Here is a 24399-nt window from a genome sequence, read left to right as displayed (position 1 = left end):
GATGCCCTTTATCAGGCTGAGTCTTAATTTCCTGAGAAGATTTTATCAGGAATGGGTGTTGTGTTTTGTGAGATACTTTTTCTGCATATATTGAGATAATTGTGTGTTTGTTTTAGTTTACTATATGGTGAACTGTGGCCTCTCCCACTGCGGAGCACAGGCTCCAGATGAGCAGGCTCAGCGGCCATGGCTCACGGGCCCAGCCACTCCGTGGCATGTGGGATCTTCCCGGACCGGGGCACGAACCCATGTCCCCTGCGTCAGCAGGCGGACTCTCAACCACTGCGCCACCAGGGAGCCCTCTGTTGAGTTTTGAAGGTTAAACCACCTCTGCATTCCTGGGATAAAGATATTTAAATAATAAAAAAGTGTTTTTCACACATTTCTTACTTAGTTCCATTTCTGGTGCTGTTCATTCTTTTCTGTAGATCCAGCCTTCTGTCTGGTAACTTTTTTTTTCTTTCTCCTGTTTGAAGGACTTAACATTTCTTAGAGTGTAGATCTGCTAATGATGAATTATTTCATCTTTCTTAAGGCTGAGAAACTCTTGTTGGTCATTTTTGAAAGTATTTTTGCTGGATATGGAATTCTATGTTATCAGTTTTTTCTTTCTAAGTATGTGGCTGCAACATTTTCTCACTTGCATGGTTTCCAACAAGGATTCTGCTCAAATTTTTTTTTTTTTTTTTAAACCTCTTAGTTTAAACCAGGGATTGAACCCGCACCCTTGGCAGTGAAAATGTAGAGTCCTAACCACTGGCCACCAGGGAATTAATTCCCTCTGCTCTAACTCTTATGTTTGTTTCTCTTATTGCTTTTCAGATTTTCTCTTTATCATTAGTTTTGAACAATTTTATTATGATGTGCTTTGGTATGGTTTAGTTCATATTTCTTATGCTTGGACTTCGTTGAGTCTTTTGCATCTGTATTTATAGTTTTCATCAGATTTTGTAAGATTCTGGCCATTATTTTTTCTTTCACCCCACCTCCTTGAGTGACTCTAGTTACACATAGATTAGGCTGTCTAACTCTGTCTCAGGGCTTATCTTTCATGTCTCTGTATTTAATCTTTTTACTTGTTGAACATATAGAATGCAGTTATATAAAATAACTTAACATTTTTGTCCACTAATTCTGATACCTGGGTCAGCTAGATTGGTTTCAGTTGATTGATTCATCTCTTCAGTAAGGTTCATATTTTCCTGCTTCTTTGCCTGCGTAGTTTTTAATTAAATTGTTCAGTGTGGATTTTGCCTTCTTGGATGCTGGATATTTTTCCATTTTTAAAATAAACATTCTTTAGATTTGCTTGGGACTCAGTTACCAGAAACAGTGTGATTTAAAGTCTAGCATGTGAGAATTGGTGCTATTCCCAGTCCTTCCTGAGCAACAGGCACTGTTCCCTCTGATTATTTCATATGGTTCTTTCCTGGCTTTGGGTGGTTTCCTCACACACGTACATATTGATACTCTGCTGAATACACAAGGGGGAACAGATCCTCTGCAGATCTGTAGCATTTTCTCTTTGTATACCTCTCTTCTTTCCAGTGTTACATCCTAGCTACCTTGGTCATCCTGAATGCCCAGCTTCATTTCTTCAACTTAGGGAGTCTCCCAGCCTCCACTTGGATTCTATTCTGAGTTCCCTTCTCAGTGCCATGACCTGGGAGCTCTCCAGGCAGTAAGCTCAGGAAACCATAGGGCTCACTTCATTTCTTTCCTCTCTGTTAGGGATCACATCAATTCAGTATCTTAAGTTCTTGTTTTATTTATATATAAGTAAAATTACACACACCTACCTGCACTGGACAGTATATATAAACACATTACATATGCATGTGTATGAAGTGATTCAGGTTATATATATATATATAAATTCTTTTTCCTACTCTTTTCCATTATGGTTTATTAGTTCCCTGTGCTATACAGTAGGACCTTGTTGTTTATCTATTTTATATATAGTAGTTTGTACCTGCTCATCCCAAACTCCTAGTCTATCCCTCTCCACCCCTCTTACCCCTTTCGTAAAACCACAAGTTCTCTATGTTTGAGTCTGTTTCTGTTTTGTAAATAAGTTCATTTGTATCATTTTAGATTCTACATATAAGTGATATCATATGGTATATGTCTTTCTCTTTCTGATTTCACTTAGTATGATAATCTCCAGGTCCATCCATGTAGCTGCAAATGGCATTATTTCATTCTTTTTTATGACTGAGTAGTATTCCATTGTGATACATACCACATCTTTATCCATTCATCTGTCGATGGACATTTAGGTTGCTTCCATGTCTTGGCTATTGTAAATAGTACTGCTGTGAACATAGGGGTGGGGTGCATGTATCTTTTCATATTAGAGATTTCTCTGCATATAGGCCCAGGGGTGGGATTGCTGAAAGTGCCCGCATATAACTGGCAAACCATTAGAGTGCAATTGGCTTTTCTGATTTATCCAGTCTTATTGTTTATGGCTATAAATTCTTTGTCTTTAGAAATGCATGATCTTTTATAGAAATAGGTACATTGTGATAGTTTGTTCTTATCTTTGATTGAATTATCTTTTGAATGCATTTGTACTAGCTTCAATCATGTATTTATGATTTACTTTTGGAGGGGGGTAGTAGGTACTATAAAGCCTTCTTGGGTTTTATACTGGAGAGGCTCATAGGATATGAAAGAATAAATTTATTCTCTATTCTAATGGCCTGAGAAGCTGACTCTCTGGCCATATTTCTTACCTCAGAATATACCCAGTATGTATTTTGTTTATCTGTTTGGTGAAAGAGCATGTACTGAAGGGCATACCATATAGGCAGTAGTTTATTAATAGGGGAAGGAGAAACTTTGTACAGAATTTTGAACCTTAAAAAGAACTACTCAAACTTGAATTTTATTATATATTTACAGGAATTTTCTTTTTTTTTGTATTTGGAAAATTCTTACAATTTAAAGGAAATTTTTTAGTTTATTTAACTCTTAAGTAGGAAAATTAAGGTTCATTTTGTGATTATTTCCAGGCTCTAACGTTTTGTGATGGCTGAGTTGAATTAGATATTCTGTCACCCTATGGTTAAATTGTGTTATGTTAACTTTGTTTTCCTTGTGTAAGCCTATGGACAAGCTGAACTGCCCTATCTTGTTAATTTTGTTTACTTATAAAATTGAACATTTTAATACATTTGCTTAGTGGTATTTCTCTATAGTGAATTGTTTTTTCATATAGCATTAATGTTTGGGTTTCTGCAAGTTTTTTTCTTCAATTTGTTGACTTCTTACATAACATTTGCATTTTGTCAAATGTTGAGATATTTTTTTTCCCTGTTGACTCTCAACTTAATATTTTTAACTACAGTTTTCCTCTCGTGATTTGTGAATATTCGGTAGGTTTGCTTCTGAAACGTTTAATGTGAAATACATGCCTGTGTTGTAGGTAAAGTGGAAACTTTATTCAAAACAAAGGAGAAATGTAAACAGGAAGTAGAATTATGTAGGAACACAGAGTTCTGGGCTGGAGATATAAATTTGGCATGATCAGTTGGTAGTTGAAGCCTTAGAATTGGATGAGATTTCCTAAAGAGATGAATTTAGAAGGAGAAAGAAGGTGAGGACAGGATGGGTAGCACAGAAGGAAGGATTGGCCTTAGATGGAATGGGAGGAAAGATACACTTCCTTTATTGCAGTGGTTCTGAAGACTGCTTACATATTAGAATTGACTGAGGAGCATTTTCAAAATAAGGATTGATGATCAGATCCCACCTCACATGCCTAGAAACTTTTTTTTAATAAATTATTTATTTTTGGCTGCATTGGGTCTTCCTTGCTGCACGCAGGCTTTCTCTAGTTGCAGTAAGCAGGGGCTACTCTTCGATGTGGTGCACAGGCTTCTCATTGCAGTGGCTTCTCTTTGTTGCAGAATATGGGCTCTAGGCGCACAGACTTCAGTAGTTGTGGCATGCAGGCTCAGTAGTTGTGGCTCACAGGCTCTAGAGCGCAGGTTCAGTAGTTGTGGCACACGGGCCTAGTTGCTCCACGGCATGTGGGATATTCCCAGACCAGGGCTCGAACCTGTGTCGCCTGCATTGGCAGGCAGATCCTTAACCACTGTACCACCAGGGAAGTCGCAAACTGGTATGTTTTAAATCCCCAGGTGATTTTAATGTGTGGCAAGAGTTAAGGACCGACCACTGCTTAGCATATATTTGTTTGTAGTAAGTCAGTGAATCTTGAACTTTTGTGTTTTTCAGAATCACTGGGAGGGCTTTCTAAGGCACAGTGGTTGGCCCCATCCTTAGTTTGATTCAGTAGGTATGGGTTGGAGCCTGAGAATTTGCATTTCTAACAAGTTTCTAGATGATGCTGAGAACCACTGTAACAGTAGGTGAAGGAAAGGAAACCCTTAGGAAAGATGGATGTAGATGCTGGTGGGCTTGTAGGTTTGCCCCTAGGAAGTTTAAGGAGTTTCTTTCTTAACGTTGCGTTGTTTATGATGTAGGCACGTTAGGGTCTCCACTAAGAGTGCTGCATGAGTAGTTGTAGTGTTAAGAGGGGTTTGAGGATTCTTAGGTGTTAAAATTGCCATCAGATGAGGGTGAAAGAACAAGTTGACTTTTTATTATATGTCAGTTACTTTTTTTTCACCTGAAGAAAGATCTCCTTGAATCTTAGTTTTGTCGTCTAATGAATATGCACTGTCCTCTTTTGTCACTGGAGCTGAATATTCTTCCTGTATATCTTTGACCATGTTATTGGTGAAAATATGTCAACAGGATAGATTCTCGGAGTATATAGATAGCTCTCTTCACACCGTCATCGTTAGCACCCTTGGGATAAAATTAGTTATATACATTCTGCCACATATGATTGTAAGCCATCTTATATTCATTAATGCAGTTCTTTTGGTTTCAGGTGAGTCGTTTTCACAATTTATTTCAAGGAAAGATGGTCTATCGTAAATGTATACTTGGAGAAGCTAAGTGATTACAGTTACATGGGGAGGAGGCGGCATGGTGTAAATGGACTGACACAGAAGCCTTGATTTCAAATCCAATCTTGTTTACCTGTGAACATCAGTTTCCTTATCTGTAAAATCAGAATACTAACTGTATCATAAAGTTACTAGACTGAAATGAGATAACAGATGTGAAAATTATTGATAAATTTTATGGAACGCCATAAATATTGTGGCAGGTGATATGAATATAAAATCACGTCTCTGCAGGTGATGCTTATTCTGCAATTGACAAATGTAAAACCAGTACATAAAAAGATTTTTATGATGGTAGGGTCTACACAGGCATTCCTTGACTTTGAATGCTTTTTGCATTATATACTACTCTGTGTTATCTTTAGCTCCCATGCTTTTAGCTGTTGATGGTTTATTGATAGAATTCACCGCCTCCTGTCCTGCGTCCACCCTGAAAACAAAATAAACAAAACAAACAGAAAAAATCCAACTCCTAAGGTTGATAATGTACACCTCATTAAATTGAAGGAAAATAGTATGAGAGCTAATTTGTGTCTTTTGCCCTGTTTATTATTAAACTAGTTTTTAATTGGGTACATGAGTTCCAAAGATTAACATTCTCTTTGTATATGAATGTTCATTAAAATACTATGTACTTCTAATAACTTCTTATGTACACAGAGATTTGTTTTGACAAGTGTACACCATTTCTTGAACACTTACTCCATAGCCATGAAATAGAATATTGTTTTTATGTACTTGGGGTTTATAAAGAAGTATTCTACCCTTTGCAGAACATCGAGAAAATAGAATGTTCTTTCTATTCTAAACTGTTAAACTAATAGATCTTTGTTAGACACATACTGCCTGAAAACACAGGCATGCAGTTTATAGGGAAACGCTGTTATCCTTCTGTCATGTTTGGATTCCATATGTGTAAGCTGATCATGCCAGTCATCTCAACCCTATTAAGTTGAATGATATTTGTTTATTAAATAGAAAGACATTATCCATAGATTCACTGTATTTGAACTGTTCATCTCAGTATGGATTGAAACCCTTATTCTCTATAGTGTAGTTAAATGGTTACAAATCATAAACAATATACTCACCAAGCACATGGAAGTTTATTTTGATTAATTTTCTCACATTTTGGTTGTTGGAATTTTACAGTATTAAACAGGCTCTTGAAATTATTGTTGATGTGAGTTATTGAAGATTGACTTAATTTCTCATGTTTTTATTTTTCAGAATTTCTGTGAACATTTGAATTTACTAACAGCATTTAGTAAACTAATTCTAAAGTTTTCCTCCTTGTTTTTCTTTCTTATGTGCATCTTAAAGACTGGTTTTAAGGGGTGTGGCAGGACGTTCTGGACTCGATGAGTTTCCACTGAAATGTCGGAGAAGTCAGGCCAGAACACAAAAGCAAAGGATGGGAAAAAGTATGCGACACTCAGTTTATTTAATACTTACAAGGGTAAATCATTAGAAACTCAGAAAACCACAGGTGAGTAAAATCAAGTGGCATTTATATTTTTTATAGTTTTCATGGTTTTGTTTTATTACTATAAATGACACACTAGAGCTATTGCTATTAGGATCTAGGGCAAACATATGTTAATGCAGCCCTGTTTACATTGGGCTTTTTATATACGTACACATCTTTGAAGGGATATGAATTTTTTTAAGTTGAAAATTTATAAATGTTATAAAATATTTTTTTTTCCTGTTTGTTGTCATCAGAAAATAAATAAAACTATGTGGTTCCAAAAGGGAGACTTGGTCAATGAGATTAATAGGCATAAATATTAGTGGATTTATTCTACCACTTTTAGTTATGGAGTAGAGAGTCCTGTGGTTCCTAGTTTTGTTTTGTTTTTTAATACCTTGAACCCAGTGTTTACAGTGAAGAGTGAAAACTGGACCATGTACACATGATAGCTGTATGGTGCATTAACAGTGTTCATTATGTACATAAAGGTAGCATATTTCTTCTTTTCTAAAATTTATTCAAGTATAGTTGATTTACAGTAGTGTTAATTTCTGTGGTACAGAAAAGTGATTCCATTATACGTATACATACAATCTTTTCATATTATTTTCCACTATGGTTTATCACAGGATATTGAATACAGTAGGACCTTGTTGTTTATCCATTCTGTATTTAATAGTTTGCATCTGCTAACCCCAAACTCCCAGTGCACCCCCCCACTCCCCTCCCCCTTGGCAACCATGAGTCTGTCCTCTATGTCTGTGAGTCTGTTTCATATCATGTTTATTTAACATACGAAGTTTCGAGTTTAAAATCGATTCCCTGGAAAAATTAAAAAACAGCATGGTCAGTGTTTTCTTTTTTGTAGTTTATAGGGTTCAGTTGTTAGAATTTTCTTTTTTTAATGTACTATTTTATTTATTTTCTGTATACTCTTTATTTATTTATTTTTGGCTGCCTTGGGTCTTTGTTTCCGCACGCGGGCTTTCTCTAGTTGTGGCGAGCGGGGGCTACTCTTCATTGTGGTTCCCAGGCTTCTCATTGCGGTGGCTTCTCTTGTTGCAGAGCATGGGCTCTAGGTGTGCGGGCTTCAGTAGTTGTGGTGCATGGGCTCAGTAGTTGTAGCTCATGGGCTTAGTTGCTCCGCGGCATGTGGGATCTTCCTGGACCAGGGCTTGAACCCGTGTCCCGTGCATCGGCAGGTGGATTCTTAACCACTGCGCCACCAGGGAAGCCCAGAAGCGTGGAGTCTTAACCACCGGGCTGCCAGGGAAGTCCCAGTTATTAGAATTTTAAAAGCATCTGTTCAGTGGCTTGATAGTTAATTTTAGTATAATTTCTACATTGGGTTATGTTGCAGGTTTGTGGCTTAGTTTTAATTTTTTCATTTTAAAATAGAAAATAATAATTCAAGATCCCGTTAATTCCTCTTGTCTTTTTATTTTGTTTTAAGAATAAAATAGTTACTAAGAAAGTTGATGTTACTGATCTTTAGTTGCAGCTCGACATGGATTGCAGAGTCTTGGAAAAGTTGGTATTTCACGGCGTATGCCTCCACCTGCTAACCTCCCAAGTCTCAAAGCGGAAAACAAAGGCAATGATCCTAATGTGAACATCGTACCTAAAGATGGCACAGGATGGGCATCAAAACAAGAGCAACACGAAGAAGAAAAGTGAGTCAAAGTCTGTTAAAGAATGAAATCATTCCCCTTTCTTTGTGGGAACTTATGTTTGAGTTCGTTACGTGCTAGGTGTTGTGCTATGCCCTTTTTTATATAGTCAACTTTTGTGTAATTTTTCCTATGCGTGGGTTTAGTGGCAGTATTTTTGTGTCAGGGTAGAACAGTTGACAGAATTGCTAATCACAGTTTTCCTTGTATCATACACTGTCGGGCTCCCTCCTATCCCATCTTCACCAAATCAGGCATTCTCTTTCTAAAATGATTTAAGAGTTGATTCTGTTAACTACTTTTCATGAAGCTAAGAGTTTCTGTCTGCCTGATTCATTGAAACTATACCTGATGCACATCATAGGTGCTCAGGTAATATTATTTGAATGAATAAAGAATTCACAAGAAAGCTGGCATGGAATTAGTAATATCCCGCTTAATCATCATTCATTCAATAAATACTTAGCATTCTGTGTCATGGATTATTCAGGGCTCTTGGTTTATTAAATGACCAATCTAAGTAGTGGTAGTTTTTAAAAATAAGACAAGAACATGAGTACTTAATGCTTTTTGCCTATATCTGTTACTAAATTTCTATATTCTGGTTTGGGGAGCTTTATATAATAAATACAACTGCTTGGGTGAAGCTTACTAAAGACTTATTGTTCTCTACTTCTTAGTTGTTATAGAATTATTTTATAGTAGCAAGTCAGTTTTAGGTCCAAGTATACCAGAAATATATTGCATTTCTTAAGCCTGTTAACTGCCTTTTTCATTTTTAAGCCTTAACTCATTACAAGAGTTGAATAAAACTGTAGACCCCTTTAAAACACCTTTTACTCGTGGGGATGCATCAGGCAGGTTGCTGTTACCTCTTTTGATTAACAGTAATATGTACAGGGGTGAAACTGTTGACTGCCAAATGGAGAGCTTGCTTAGCCTTAGCCCCTGGTTAATCCCACCAATCCAGACTGTATGTATGACTATAATGTTATTCCTAATTATAAATGTTCACTTCTTCAAAGCAAATTTTTGGTAGCTATGTTCAGTAATGAGTGCTTCTTTTTTATCTTTCTTTCTTTCTTTCTTTCTCTTCTTTCCTTCCTTCCTTCTTCCCCTCCTCCCTCCCTCCCTTCCTCCCCTTTTCTTTCCAAAGTTAAAAACAAAGCTGTTATCTCCTTGGGTTATTCATGGGTAGAAATGAAAGGGGACAAAATTTAAAGGAATGTTGCAGAGGGAAAACATGGTGGCGTGCATCTGAGTAAATATGTAGCCAAAATAATTTGTATACAGATTTAGCTTAAATGCAATATTTATTTTATTTAAACATATAATATCTGAAATAATGGATTCATATTTTTTTTAAGAGCACCAGAAGTTCCACCAGCACAACCAAAACCTGGGGTTGCAGCTCCCCCAGAAGTAGCACCTGCTCCCAAATCATGGGCCAGTAACAAGCAAGGTGGGCAAGGAGATGGTAAGTGGACATTAGCTGGGGAAACTGGTTAGGTTTGATAGTTACTGAACAGCCATGCAGGAGGTAAGGGGCGAATTATGGTGTTTTGGCAGGGGTAGAGAACACTGTCAAAAGATATTATCAGGCCCTGAAAAAAAGGGTCTTGTAAAAATTCTCTTGGGCTACTTAAGTTTCAGTGTTAAGAGCCATGTATGAGCCAATAATAGGGATTAAAGAAGGTCTTTAAGGTACCTTGTGCCCCACATTACTCTGTCTTTACCCTACATGACCAGAAAAAATCTTGTGCCTTCAGCTCTGAGACATAAAAGTACCCAGACGTTATGTTGATTGCTAGAAACCATATTATTTTCCATCTGTGCCCCTAAACCTCTTTTGTTTCAAATATGCTGTTCACGATTTCCGTGGTAGAGAAGACCTAGAGAGTAGCCATAAAGCACAGTAGCTGTAATACTTCCCTCCCTACTAGAAATGATTGGAATCCCCAACAAAACTTAATTTTCCCACTTGCAAAACATATCTATAAAACATTGTATGGAAAAACCCATCTGGGCCCTCAAGCTAATAAAATCAGCTCTTTTAAATTTATGGAAGTATAAAAATAAATAGGCGGGCAGGTAGGTAGATAAGGTGAATGAGTGAATAGTGAGGTGCAATCAGTATCTCCGCAATAAATTAAAATGAAGCATTTTAGTCTCACCATGATACTTGTGTTGATTCATAAATTCTAGCAATATTATTTGAACTGATTCTTAGAGTTATTTATTAGTAAAGGAATTTTACTTATGTTGAAAATGAAAGGAGTCATAATAAAAGAGAAACAGAAGTGAAATTCTCCTTACTTTCCTCATTATCTTTAATGAGTCCACTGGAACAATGTCTGGCAGATTCCTTTCTTAGATTTTTATTTCCTCATGGCTGTTCATTAACTTTCCAAGGGATTCTAATTCTAGATAAATTTAAAAGTTTTATGGATACAAACAGTCATCGTTGAAATGTGGAATAAATTATCAAAAAAAGACAGAGAGCTCTATCCTGGGAGGGTTTTTGAATTATCTTCAGTATAAAAGTTACATGTAATGTTTTTTTAAAAATATCCATAGGAATCCAGGTGAATAGTCATTTTCAGCAAGAATTTCCCAGCCTGCAGGCAGCTGGGGATCAAGAAAAAAAAGAAAAAGAATCAATTGATGACAACTATGGACCTGGACCCAGTTTACGCCCACCAAGTAAGAATACTTTCTGTTTAATAAAAATACAGAATGAGATTATATTTGTGTTTTATCTTGTGATATAACCTCCTGTCTGCTATTGTTGTATGTATGATGACTCACCTAGTTTGAAAAGGCAGATAGTAACTGTAGTTGCTTGCCACTCAAGTATGGTTTTTACATGAACAGCATCAGTTTAACTTGAGAACTTGTTGGAAGTATATGTCTTGGGCCTCACACCCAACCTACTAAATCAAAAGTCAGCATTTTAACAAGATGCCTAGGTGACTTGTTTGCACATGAATATTTGGTCATTTTTACAATAGTAAAATTTTTTAGCACACATCCCCAATATGCAAATATTTGTTTATAATTTATATCCATTCGTTTGCTTTCTGTTAATATTCTGAAATCAAACCAAGGAACCAGTCAATTTGGATAGTAAGAGATACTCGTATTATGTACATTATAAAGCAGAAACTAAAAATAGAAATATAAAATCTTTGAGAGATTTTAAAACATCTTATTAATTATATTGGATTCATAGTGTTGTCACCAAATATCTCAAAGAACCCTGTACCATGTACAAGTTCCTATTTACAGTAATGATTACAAATCCATGTTTTTGATAACCTAATACATTTTCTATCTCTTTGGCTCATTTCTTGCCAGGTCTGGGTAAATCACCTTGTTTAATTTTTATTTTTAATTACTGTAATGCCGTTGATGAGTTTGTATTAGGAATAGATGTGTCAGCTCCACTGTTCTCTTGTTTAGTTTCTTTTCACCAGTTACCTGTTGCTGTGTAACAAATTTGGCAGCTTAAAAAGACAAACTGAGCTGGGCTTACCATTTCACACAGTATCTGGGGGTCAGGAATCTGGGAGCCACTTAGCTGGGGGTTCTAGCTCAGGTTTTGTTGGTTCTCTGTCAACAGAATTGCAGTGAAACTGTCATCTGATGCTGACTTGACTAGGGCTGCTGTTTTAAGCTCTCTTATGGTGGCTCATTTGTATGTGGGCGGCTCACAACGGATTTCCTCAGAAAAAATAAGGAGGGACAGACAGACATCTCTCACCCGAGATGGAACCCCTAGGCTTTCATAGATAGCCTGTTCTCAGAGAAGACAGCCAACACTCCTGCCTTATTCTACAGGTTACACAGACCAATCCTGGTACACTGCTGAGAGGGGACTACACAGGGTGTGAATAGCAGGAGGTAGAGACCATTCGAACCAAACAAGATTTCCTTGTAAAACCATTTATCTCTTTTATTTGGTTAAGTGTAGTTGAATCAGGTAATGCAGTCACTAAATCTGCTCACTTGGGCACATGTAACTAGCAATAGTAGACTGAAAACGAATGAGAGCATGCATCACTGTCAATCCTTCTGGGTTATGGAACTCCCTCTGCCCTTCTTCAGGACACCTCAGGTATAACAGTGATTTTAATCTCTGTATCAAAAATTGGTGAAGCTTAATAGGGAAGTTCTAATATTTTCTTCCCTGACCCCAGTATTTGCTTTTGGTGGTACCCTCTGAGGCAGGGGTCCCCAACCCTTGGGCTGCAGACCAGTACCAGTCCACAGCCTGTTAGGAACCAGGCCACACAGCAGGAGGTGAGCGGCTGGCGAGTGAGGAAGCTTCATCTCCCATCACTCGCTCCCCATCACTCGCATTACCACCTGAACCATTACCCCCCTCCCCACGTTCGTGGAAAAATTGTCTTCCATGAAACCGGTCCCTGGTGGCAAAAAGGTTGGGGACCGCTGCTCTGAGGTACATCCTCTCTGCTTTGGAAGCCACTGCTCTTGACTACCTAAACACCTTCAAAGTCTAAATTTCTAGTACAGCCTAGATTAGACTTTCACTATTCCTTCACTATGCTTACTTGCTTAACTTCTCTTGAAATGTGCCTAGTTTGGTTTCACTCTGTTCCATTTTCAGATTTTTTTCTTATTTTTTCTCTCTCTTCATACCAGATGTTGCTTGTTGGAGAGATGGTGGTAAATCTGCTAGTTCGCCTTTAACATCTGACCAAGATGAAAAGTCTGGCCAGGATGAAAGCACAGCTGGAACATCAGAGCAAAATGATATCCTCAAAGTGGTGGAAAAGAGGATAGCTTGTGGTCCTCCACAGGCTAAACTGAATGGACAACAGCCTGCCCTTGCTTCCCAATACAGAGCTATGATGCCTTCTTACGTGAGTATTGTTGAATCAGCAAGTGGTTAAATAAGAGGTTTTTGATCTGGATTCCAAGGAAAGAATTGGAATGGGAAAAAGTTGAAGTCTTTATTTTCATTAACATCTAACTAAAAATTAAAATTTTCTTTATGAATTTAGGAATCAAATCACAGAAAGTATCAGTAGTACCCATGTTTTATCCTTAGGGATCATAGGTATTTTCATATCACATTACATTGTTTTTAGGTATTGCAAATATTGTTTATACTCAGCATTCCTTCAAAATAGTTATTAGTGTTATTTAATGAAGCACATACATTACTGTATCACAAATTTGTTTTTTAAATATTGTGGTAACAGAATTTTAGTATAATTGTTTCCTTAGTAATACTGTGTTTTTAATTATACATTTAAAAACATTTCTGTGAGAAGAGGTCCGTAAGATTTATCAGACTGCCAGAGGGATTGTTCATGGCACAAGAAAAGGTTAATACCTGCTTTAGTTCTAAAGTTTTTATTAGTATACCTTGAATTTTTTAAAAAAAACTTTTTATAATGGAATATTTTTAACATTCAAAAATAGAAATGATAAAAGAAAGCGTGAGCTTTCTTCAATGGTTATCGATTTGTGGTCCATCTTTTTTACCTGTTTCTCACCACCTGGGATTACTAAAATCCTAGATATATCATCTCATCCATATATATTTTAGGTTATATTTTAAAAGATAAAGACTAGGGGAACATCCACAGTGCTTGGTAACAGTGCCATTACCACACCTAAAAAGAAATTCTTATTTATTTATTTATTTAATTTTTTTTTTTTTTTTTGGCTGCGTGGGGTCTTCGTTGCTGCGTGCGGGCTTTCTCTAGTTGTGGTGAGCGGGAGCTACTCTTTGTTGAGGTGCATGGGCTTCTCATTGCAGTGGCTTCTCTTATTGTGGAACACAGGCTCTAGGCTTGCGGGCTTCAGTAGTTGCGGCATGTGAGCTCAGTAGTTGTGGCATGTGAACTCAGTAGTTGTGGCTTGCAGGCTCTAGAGCGCAGGCTCAGTAATTGTGGCACACAGGCTTAATTGCTCCGCGGCATGTGGGATCTTCTTGGACCAGGGATCGAACCCGTGTCCCCTGCATTGGCAGGTGGATTCTTAACCACTGTGCCACCAGGGAAGTCCCTGAAAATTCTTTTTAAAATACCAAGTCAATATTCTAGTTTCCCTGATTATCTCATAATTAGGATCCAGGTAACATCTATTCTTGAGATGGTTTATATTTTTCTTAGTAATCTTCTTACCTATGGGTACCTCTTTTCCTTTATCGCTTGTTTTCTTTGGAGCATACCTATTACAATTTATTTGTTTTCCTGTACAGTTTCTCATAGTCTGGATTTTGCTGATTCTATCTTTGTAGTTTCATTTAATATATACTTCTGAGGGGAATTCCCTGGCTGTCCAGTGGTTAAGACTCCATACTCACAATACAGGCACGGGTTCGATCCCTGGTCAGGGAACTAAGATCCTGCATGCCACACGGTGCAGCCAAAAAGAAAAAAAGAAAAAAGAAACAAAACTTAATAGTGGTTGCTTCTTGGGCAGGGGAAATTTAAAAAATAAACAAATATATATATATATATATACACACACATATATATACACTCACACACATATATATATACTTTTGACCCCCATATTTCCTATAAATCAGTAGTTAGATTTGGTGCCCTCATTCATTCGTTTGCTCTCAGTCTACTGTGAAATTATATGGCAAGTTACATGTGCTCAAGTAAATAACTTTACATTTTTTGAGAAAACCATTAATCTCAAAGGAAAGAACAATCTAGTTCATACGTTTATTTTTCTTATGACTTAACTCCTAAGTAGTCAAGGTCCAACCATATTTTCTATTTTTTCTTTGTATCATTATTACTTAACCATTCTAAGGCAGAGGGAAATAAATTATTAAATACAATTACTTGTTAAATATTTTCTTAGAAATTTGGGGTGTATGATAAAACAGCCTTATGTGCTAACCTGACCTTGAATAATGATTTGCATCCAAATACTTGTCTCCTAAGATTTTTCAAATTGTGCTTCCAAGGACCCCTGCCTGAATTTCCGGGCGTAGGGGTGGAATGGGATAAGGGGGAAGGTAAGAGGGGAGACCAAGTGAGCTTTGTTCCCAATTTCATCAATGAGTTTATTCAAATAAAATGTTTCACTAAACAAAAACATTTAAAACACCATTATTATGTGTTGAGAACTTATAGTTGTTTCTGCATTTTTTTTTTTTTCTGGCTGTGTTGGGTCTTCGTTGCTACGCGCAGGCTTTCTCTAGTTGCGCGAGCATGGGCTACTCTTTGTTGCAGTGTGTGGGCTTCTAATTGCGGTGGCTTCTCGTTGCGGAGCACAGGCTCTAGGCGTGTGGGCTTCAGTAGTTGCGGCATGCAGGTCCTAGAGCACATGGGCTTCAGTAGTTGCGGCATGCAGGCTCAGTAGTTGCAGCGTACGGGCTCTAGGGCACGCAGGCTTCAGTAGTTGTGGCTCGCAGGCTCTAAAAAGTTGGGGTGTATGCAACTCTAGTGCAGGCTCAGTGGTTGTGGCGCACGGCTTAGTTGCTCTGTGGCATGTGAGATCTTCCAAGACTAGTAATCAAACCCATGTGCCCTGCATTGGCAGGCGGATTCTTAACCACTGCTTGTTGCAGAGCACAGGCTCTAGGCACGGGCTTCAGTAGTTGCGGCACGTGGGCCCTAGAGTGCATGGGATTCAGTAGTTGCGGCATGCGGGCTCTAGGGCACGCAGGCTTCAGTAGTTGTGGCTCACAGGCTCTAAAAAGTTGGGGTGTATGCAACTCTAGTGCAGGCTCAGTAGTTGTGGCAGATGGGCTTAGTTGCTCCATGGCATGTGGGATCTTCCAGGACTAGGAATCAAACTCGTGTCCCCTGCATTGGCAGGCGGATTCTTAACCACTGCACCACCAGGGGAGTCCCCTGTTTATGCAGTTTTTGTGGCAAATTCCTAAATTTCAAACATTTATTAATACCACATGAAATTAATATCTATGCCTAAATAATCAGAAAGATCTAATGCAACTTATCCTATGAACATTTGCCTCCAATATTGTATTTGCTAATTTCAGTGTAAAGTGTGATGCAACCGAAAATTCTCCAGTGTTCCCCAAACAAAAAGCGTCTCCTGTTGTGTTTCAGCTGTTGCTTATCTTAATTAACTTTTGCTCCAACCCTGCTTAGAAATTTCTTATTTACACAGCACAATCATATAAACATAGCCTTTCTTCTAGTATAAAGTAATTCTCTCATCAGTTTTTTTTAAAGAAAAACTAAACTATTTCAGGATATAAATTATGTATTTAAGATAATACAATTTCATTTTTTTAAACATAATTTAACCTGGATATCAGCAAATAGTAAATAATCAAGCACTCCTTGACACTTCTTCCCTTCCAAATCATAGGATGAATCCTTTGGTGTTATTATTTGTCTTCATAATCTTAGAATTCTCCTAAAGTCAGATTCTCAAAGCCAAGTTCCCGTGGAGAGCATCATCTTTGGGCCTCTGTATATAATTACTATCTGTGTAATGACTCAGAATCCACCTATGCCCCACCCATAGAAAATCTCTCAATTAGCTCCCTACCCACTTCCTCCTTCAACTCTGTTGGGTTATGGACTATCCTTTTATCTGAACTGAGTTCCTCTTTATCAGCAAATCTGCAAATCTACTCTTGCATTAGGATGAGGTCTCACATTATATCATTTCAAGTATTGATATTTGAACTTGGTTAAGAAACTGAAGTTTTCTGGGGTGCATGCATGTCGTCGTTTTTACTTTTTCATTTCAGTACACAGTCATTTTTATGTAACTTAATTAATGGGATAACAGACGTTCTTAATAAGATGTGTCCTAGTTATTACCTGTATTTGTAATGACTTGGTGGAGGCAGTAGATATTTAAATGGCTTGTTATTGAGGGTGAATGATCATCTATACCAGTAGATAAAATTAGTTATTGACAGTACTGTTTATTTTAATCATTTCTATAAATTATAAATTCAGGCTTAGTCAGGGTGATCTTTTTTTAAAAAAAATAACTGGGTAGCTAGATTTTATCAATTTTTGTTTCTTTTATACAGATGTTTCAGCAGTATCCAAGGATGGCCTATCCTCCTTTACATGGTCCCATGAGGTTTCCACCTTCTTTAACTGAAACAAACAAGTAAGACTATTAAATGATTAAAGTTTACAGGGTATATGTATACTTGTTAAGATTTTCTGGAGGTTGAGTGGATTATGGGGATTTATTATTCTGTCCTCAAGGTGCATTTGCCATTAACAAGTAATTGGCTAACTTTTGTAAGACAGAACAAAAATACTTTATTCTTCTAAAACTTTAAATCAGCTGACATAAAATTCTAAAAACTGAAAATTGTGGCCCCAAAAATGGATGGCACTTGTTTACTCCTTCTTCCTTCCATGATGTTGTTAACCCCCATTCTCTCTTTTTTTTGCTTAGTGTATTTTGAGATTAGTATTAGTCTTAGCCATATCATCCTTTAACATATATTTGTTTTATTTTAGATGTTTGAAAACTTTGCTATTAAATATCTGCATAAGAAATATAATTATGTATTGTCTTAAATTTCTTTGTTAATTTTATAATCTCTTCATACATGTCAGGTGCAAAATATTTTGTATATCACGGTATAGAAAACTAACGCTGAATTGAAATGAACTAAATTCCAATCTTTTAATATTTTCCTAATTTAGTATCATTAAAACTTAGTATCCTTTTCTCTCATAACCTGTCACTGGTTAGAGGCCTTCGAGGAAGAGGCCCACCTCCTTCATGGGCCTCTGAGCCTGAACGCCCCTCCATCCTTAGTGCATCAGAACTGAAGGAGCTTGATAAATTTGATAACCTAGATGCTGAAGCTGATGAAGGTTGGGCAGGTAAGAGGCAAGATTAATTAAGCACTTTTAGTTTTTAGATGCTTTGAAACAGTCAATCTGAGTTCTCCTTAATTTAATAGGTGCTCAGATGGAAGTAGATTATACAGAACAGCTGAATTTCAGTGATGATGATGAGCAGGGAAGCAGTAGTCCTAAAGAAAACAACAGGTAAGTTGTGATATCTCTTACTAATAATAGTATGAATTTGTTGATGTGACATGAGCCATTTACGCAGAGAAGTTTCATTAACAGGTATTTGTTCCCCGCTTATAGAATTTCTACATTCTACTCCAAGGAGTTTTACTGAGTGGGAAGGCGATTAATGAGCCAAATTTTAAAAGTACAGATAATCAAGGAATTAAGAGTTTGATGTTTCTAAAGAAAATACATATTTTTAAAGAGAAGCTATTTAGATGCTTGCCATCTAATTGGAAATATTTTGAGAAACCGTATTTGGGACCATTTAAAACTTTTTACTTACTTGACCTGATCCATATTTATAAAATTGGAGAAAAATTACTTGGGTTACAACAGCTGCTTCAAGTCTTTGATTTTTTAAACTTAGCAAGGAGCAATAAGGTCTTTGAAAATAGGAGCTTTTTCTCTTTTTTTCTGGAATATAGGGGCATCAGAGTCAGGAATATATGGGTTATGTAACATAAAAATTGGGCTCTTAAGATAAACAGGAGTTTGCATGCACATATTGGTATAATTTTTCAGCCATAGTGTTATAATACACTGCTGTTTCGTGATCAGTTGTGAGATGCCTACTAAAATACTGTAGTTTGATTTCTCTTTTCCATTAAATCAGAACAAATTAGAATACATTAATTAATTAATTATCTGGAATATTAGTTGTGTTCAGATGAGAGTTTTGGGTGGGGGTAATAGAAAATGATGGAATCATATTGTGTGTCAAGTGTGAGTGTCCGTATTTGATAAGTACTATATCGCATCTTGTATCTTGTGGTGATAATCTGGCCAAGCCCAGGCCCCATCACATTATAGATATATAGCATATATTTCTTGAATGAATAAATTAGCACTGCTAGGTTACAACACCATCTCATTCCTTGATACATTTTCCCCCTGAAATTGTATGGAAATAATGTCTTTTTTACGTTGAGAAAATGCATTTACTTATGGTACATTCTGTCCACTCTATTTTTTATTTCACCTGGATTTTGATTCTTCAGTGAGGATCAAGGTTCAAAAGCCTCTGTAAACACTGAAAACCGAAAAGAAGCAGATGAAGTTTTCAACACTAAGTCATCTTCTCAGATACCTGCCCACCCATCAGTAGCAAAAGGTCCCTATGGGAAAGGACCTCCACTTAATCAGGTTTGTTGGACTCATGGAGATTCTTGTCACTGCAGACAAGTGACAAGGATGAATTAATCATAATCATAGAGTTAGTTGGAAAAAGACCTAGGAAATGGGAACTATATATTTTTTCTTAAATAGCTCTAGACCTAAACCATAATTTTATTGCATACCAACAGGAATTATCAACGCAGTAGCTAAAATTATCAAGTAGAAACTAAAGTTTCACTCTTCCTTCTTAGAGCAGCTTGGGCATGTCAGAGTGGAGGGATAAATTGTTTTTCCAAACTAACATAACTGAAGTGCTTTATAGTTTACTGAATGCTTTGTAAATCCTAGTTAGTATTCATGTGTGAAATTGTATGTTATCTGAGTAGGGAAATCACACTAGGGAGTAGAGAAATCTATGTAGTCTGAGCCATTTTGAAGAATGTTGTTAAAAAGGGGGAAGTATGTGGGCAACAGATACACTTGATCCTACCTCAAAGATGTAGCAAGAACTGCACTGCAAAGTGAGAATTTAACAGGGCTATCTTCCAGAGAGCCTACTTAAGTAATTCATAGTATACTCAGCATGTGTTTGTTGAATTCATACCAAACAGATGGAGGAATCGGTGCCTTCAGGGAGGTAAAAGTAAGTAGCTGACAGTGCCGTGATAGGGTGCACATAGTTCTTAGAAAATTCTATGTAAAACATTTCGTAAAAGACTTGATACTTGAAGCAGGAATTAGCCAGTAAACAGAGGGAAGAGGGTGATTCCAAGCAATGGGAACATGTTCAGGGTAGAGAAGTATAGTAAAGCATGGCCTAATCAAGAAGTCCCCAACAGTTTGACATGGGAGAGGAGTATGAAAGCTATGTAAGAACTAGTAGTTGTTAAGTCTTGTATGCTATACAAGAGGTTTGAATTTTATTCTTAAGGCATTGGTTAGCCATTGGAAAATAAATTTGTGAATTCTGGAAAAGAAGGATTTTTAAAGTAATTTTTAAATAAAATCTGTGTTTTGTGTGACTTTTAACTTACTGGCATAATGGGGAATGATAAAAGAATAGAAAAATATAGACCATATCTTGATGTTTTGATTTGCATGCGTGTGACACTGATATGTATAATAACAAGTGAATAGTCTATATATATCTGTTTCCAATGTTTTAGATGTTTCTTTTCCTTATATAAATTTGAAAGGTTTAGTTTGCCATTAGAAAAAATATTGGGTTTATGTGAATAAAAATTTGAAATTAGAGGCATACTTCTTCACAGCCAGATTACCTGGGCTAAAATTCTAGAATTTGTACACTAAGATTCTACTCTTAACAAAGTTAATTTGAGATTGTAACCTTAATTAAAGTGGCTGAGTGATTGTATAGAACATAAAGTTATTTTGTAGAGACTGATGTACTTTTATTTAAAAAGAGAAAAGGATAAAGATGTTTTACTTTTTGCAGTCTTTTGGTCTCACTGGAAAACATTGCAGTCAGAAATATTTCAAGTAGATATTTTTTATCTTACTTTGTAAAAATCCTTTTCTTTATAATAGGAACGTGGACCATCTTCACACTTGCCACCACCTCCAAAGTTGCTTGCACAGCAGGTAAATTTTAACTAAATGCTTGTTAATGGTCTGTGTGTATTATTCGCCCTATTTTAATGGAAACGTCCTCTGTTTCTTATTTATAATTTTTATGAAACAGTTGTTGACTTTAACCTTGTAGCTCCTGCATGTCTTCCTCTTTAGCCTGTCCCTCTTCCTTCTCAGCTGATAAGCATATTCCTAATTTTTCTAAGAAAATAAGAAGCAGCTCTTCTTCCCATTTGAGTACCCTTCCTGGTCTGACTTCTTTCCTGTTGCCCTTGCTCCTGAGGACGACCCTTCTACTTGTTCTCTGGATCCCATCTTCTATCAGTTACCAGTAATATTCTCTCTCATCTTTAAAAAAAAGTTTTAAACACCAACCCTTCTTTAACTCCCACTACACTCCATTTCCCCAGTTTCCTACCTGTATCTCTGTTCCCCTTCATGGCAAAATTGTTTTAGTGAGCTGTTTACACTTACTGGCTTCACTTTGTCTCTCATTAACCCTCTCAAGTTATGCTTTCATCTCCCCACTATACCTTTGAAACTGTTAGTATCAAGGTTAGTAATGACTGTTGCATCTTGCCAAATACAGTTCTCTTGTATTCATTTACTTAATCTCAGCAGCAGTTGACATAGTTAATCTTTTCATCCCTCCATCCTTCTTAAAACTTTTTGAAAACTTGCTTTTGAGACATCATACTGTTTTGTTCTCTTTTTAAAATTTATATTCCTTTTGGACCTCCTACACTTAAACCTTTGGGTGTCGGAGGGCTCAGGGCTGTGTTCTCATTTCTTTTTCTAACTATATTCTTTCCCTGGGGGATCATCTGATGGCACTCAGTAAGTATCTTGAGCCCTTAAAGCTCTATGCTGACTTCGAAAGTCATGTATTCAACAATCGGCTCAGCATTTCCACTTGGATCTCTGGTAGATATCTGACAGTTAATAGTCCAAACCATAACAACCCCCACCCACACTTAGGCAGTTCGGCTACTGTCTTCCCTATCTTAGATAACGACATTGCTGAGGTTAAAACATGGAAGTCCCTCTTAAATCTTTCTTCTTTTTTACCTTACATCCAACCTAATCTATCAGCAAATTGTCACCTCTACCTTTAGAATATATTCCTATACTGAGTACTTGCTGCCACCAGATATATTTCATTTGGACTTAACAGGTCGTCTTGTTTTCCTGTCTTGCTGCCTTCTCACCCACTACGTCCACCCCGAATTCTCCTATAGCAGATACAACTTTAAATATGTATATATTTATATATTTTATATTACATGTATATGTTTTACATACACACATACACACACACACACACACACATACATACATACACTAGGTCAGTTATTCCTTGCTCAGGTTCTTTTCATGGTCTTTAAAGTTTCTGTCTCCTTTTCTGATTTCATCTACTTTTCTCCCTCTCTGTTCTTACCACACAAGCTTTATTGCTCTTGTTTTAATTTTACCCTCAAGACATTTTATTTGCTGTTGCCTCTCACCAGAAGACTCTTTCCGAGGTTCTTGCTGTGATTGAGTTCTTTGCTCAGGTGTTAACAATGCACAGGCTTCCCTGATCACTGTACAATGACAGTGCACATACCATCACCATCACTGTCATCTCCACCAGTCATTTTCCTTTTAACCACTGAATGCTCTTTGTAGCATTTCTATACACATAGAAGCTAAAACTAAAACATCTGGCAGAAAATGTAGAAGAAAGTCTTTATGAACTTGGGCCAACAAAAGTGTCTTAGATAAGACAAAAAATGCAAGAGTTAGAAAGAAAAAGGAAATCGATAAGTTGGACTTTGAAATACATCTCTAAGGCAAAGAAAAGATATCACAGGAAAAATATTAATACATCTGATGAAGAACTTGTATGGGGGGGTGTGTGTGTATTTAAAAGCCCTTACAAGTCAATAATAAGACAAAAAGTCCAACAAAATGATTTGGACATTCACTTCATAAAATAAGGTATACAGATGGCCAATAAGCACATGAAAAGATGTTCAATATCTTTAGTCAGCAGGAAAATGGAAAGTAAAACCACATTGAAATTTTGTTACACATCCAGAATTTAAAAGGCTGATGACACCAAATATTGGGGAGGATGCAGAGCAGGTGACACCCTCATATATTGCTCGTGGAGCTGTAAAACCTTGTAATCACTTTGGAAAACAGTTTGGCAGTTTCTTATAAAGTGAAACACATAGTTACCATATGACTTGGCAGTTCCACTCTTAGGTATTCATCTAAGAGGAATGAAAACATACATTTACACAAAGACTTAGGCATGAATGACCATAGCTGTCTTATTTCTATTTAAAAAAAAACTAGAAGCGGGCTTCCCTGGTGGCGCAGTGGTTGAGAGTCCGCCTGCCGATGCAGGGGACACAGGTTCATGCCCCGGTCCGGGAAGATCCCACATGCCGCGGGGCGGCTAGGCCCGTGAGCCATGGCCGCTGAGCCTGCGCGTCTGGAGCCTGTGCTCCGCAACTGGAGAGGCCACAACAGTGAGAGGCCCGCGTACCGCAAAAAAACAAAACAACAACAAAAAAAAACTAGAAGCAATCCGTATGTTCATCCACAGATGAAACAATATGCCTATGATGCCATACTATGCAGCAATAGAATGGAGTAAACTCCTGCTACACACAGTGACCTCAGAACCATTACCCTGAATGCAAGAAGCCAGATACAAAACAGAATATAACTTGATGTATCCATTTTTGTGAAATTTTAGGAAAGGCAGATCTACTCTATACTGCCAGAATTAGATTGCTGGTTGCTTGAGGTCAGGGATGCAGGCAGAGGACTGATGAAAATGCTCTATATGTTGATTGGGGCAGTAGTTACCTAAGTTTATCATTTGTCCAAACTCATCAAACTATACAGTTAAAATATATATATCACATTTTATGTAAATTATACTTCAGTGAAGTTGCTTTTTAAAAAATGCTTACTCTGTGAGTTTAGTGTAAATTAGGTGTGTTTATATAATTACTTTGTTTTTGCAGCTTGTCTTTCAAGCTATAGATGAAGTAACTAAATACCAGAGAGATTAAACGGTTTGCCTAAGACAGCACTGTTAGTAAATGGTAGTCTGGATTCATGGTTTGTTTGGGTTTTTTGTTTTGTATTCAGTCCAGTGTTTTCACCATATCATTGTTTTCTCTTTTGTAGGGATTCTGACTAATGGCTTTTAAGGTTTCTTCACACTAATACTATTAAAAATCTTTTTTTTGGCTGCGTCGATGAGCACGGGCTTCTCATTGCGGTGGCTTCTCTTGTTGTGGAGAACGGGCTCTAGGTGCTCAGGCTTCAGTGGTTACAGCACATGGACTCAGTAGTTGTGGCACGTGGGCCCTAGAGCACGTGCACTTCAGTAGTTGCGGTGTGTGGGCTCATAGTTGCGGCATGTGGGCTCTAGAGCGCAAGCTCAGTAGCTGTGGCGCATGGGCTTAGTTGCTCCATGGCATGTGGGATCTTCCCAGACCAGGGCTCAAACCCGTGTCCCCTGCATTGAC

The 24399-nt window shown here is 37.2% G+C and overlaps 1 protein-coding gene across 17 annotated transcripts in view; it reads left to right on the top strand.

Annotated features, from left to right (window-relative positions):
• PRRC2C (proline rich coiled-coil 2C) overlaps nt 1-24399 on the top strand; it is a 98712-nt gene that overhangs the window by 21369 nt on the left and 52944 nt on the right. For 11 of the 17 annotated variants that reach the window (XM_022560161.3, XM_022560168.3, XM_022560163.3 and 8 more), the window contains exons 2-11: nt 6309-6474; nt 7955-8132; nt 9497-9606; nt 10707-10832; nt 12795-13015; nt 17146-17228; nt 17829-17962; nt 18043-18130; nt 19159-19303; nt 20825-20878. In XM_022560161.3, the coding sequence (XP_022415869.2) occupies nt 6363-6474; nt 7955-8132; nt 9497-9606; nt 10707-10832; nt 12795-13015; nt 17146-17228; nt 17829-17962; nt 18043-18130; nt 19159-19303; nt 20825-20878 (1251 nt within the window). In that variant the 5' untranslated portion in view covers nt 6309-6362. The remainder of the gene's footprint in view (nt 1-6308; nt 6475-7954; nt 8133-9496; nt 9607-10706; nt 10833-12794; nt 13016-17145; nt 17229-17828; nt 17963-18042; nt 18131-19158; nt 19304-20824; nt 20879-24399) is intronic. The other 6 variants (XM_022560166.3, XM_022560162.3, XM_022560172.3 and 3 more) reach the window with 4 other exon arrangements.

Source organism: Delphinapterus leucas, chromosome 1 (genome assembly GCF_059928025.1).
Source record: "Delphinapterus leucas isolate spDelLeu-1000000601 "Yukka" chromosome 1, BTC_Dleu_Yukka2, whole genome shotgun sequence".
Classification (NCBI taxonomy): Eukaryota; Metazoa; Chordata; class Mammalia; order Artiodactyla; family Monodontidae; genus Delphinapterus; species Delphinapterus leucas.
Note: the sequence above shows the minus strand (reverse complement) of the source record. Positions and strands in the feature narration are given on the sequence as shown.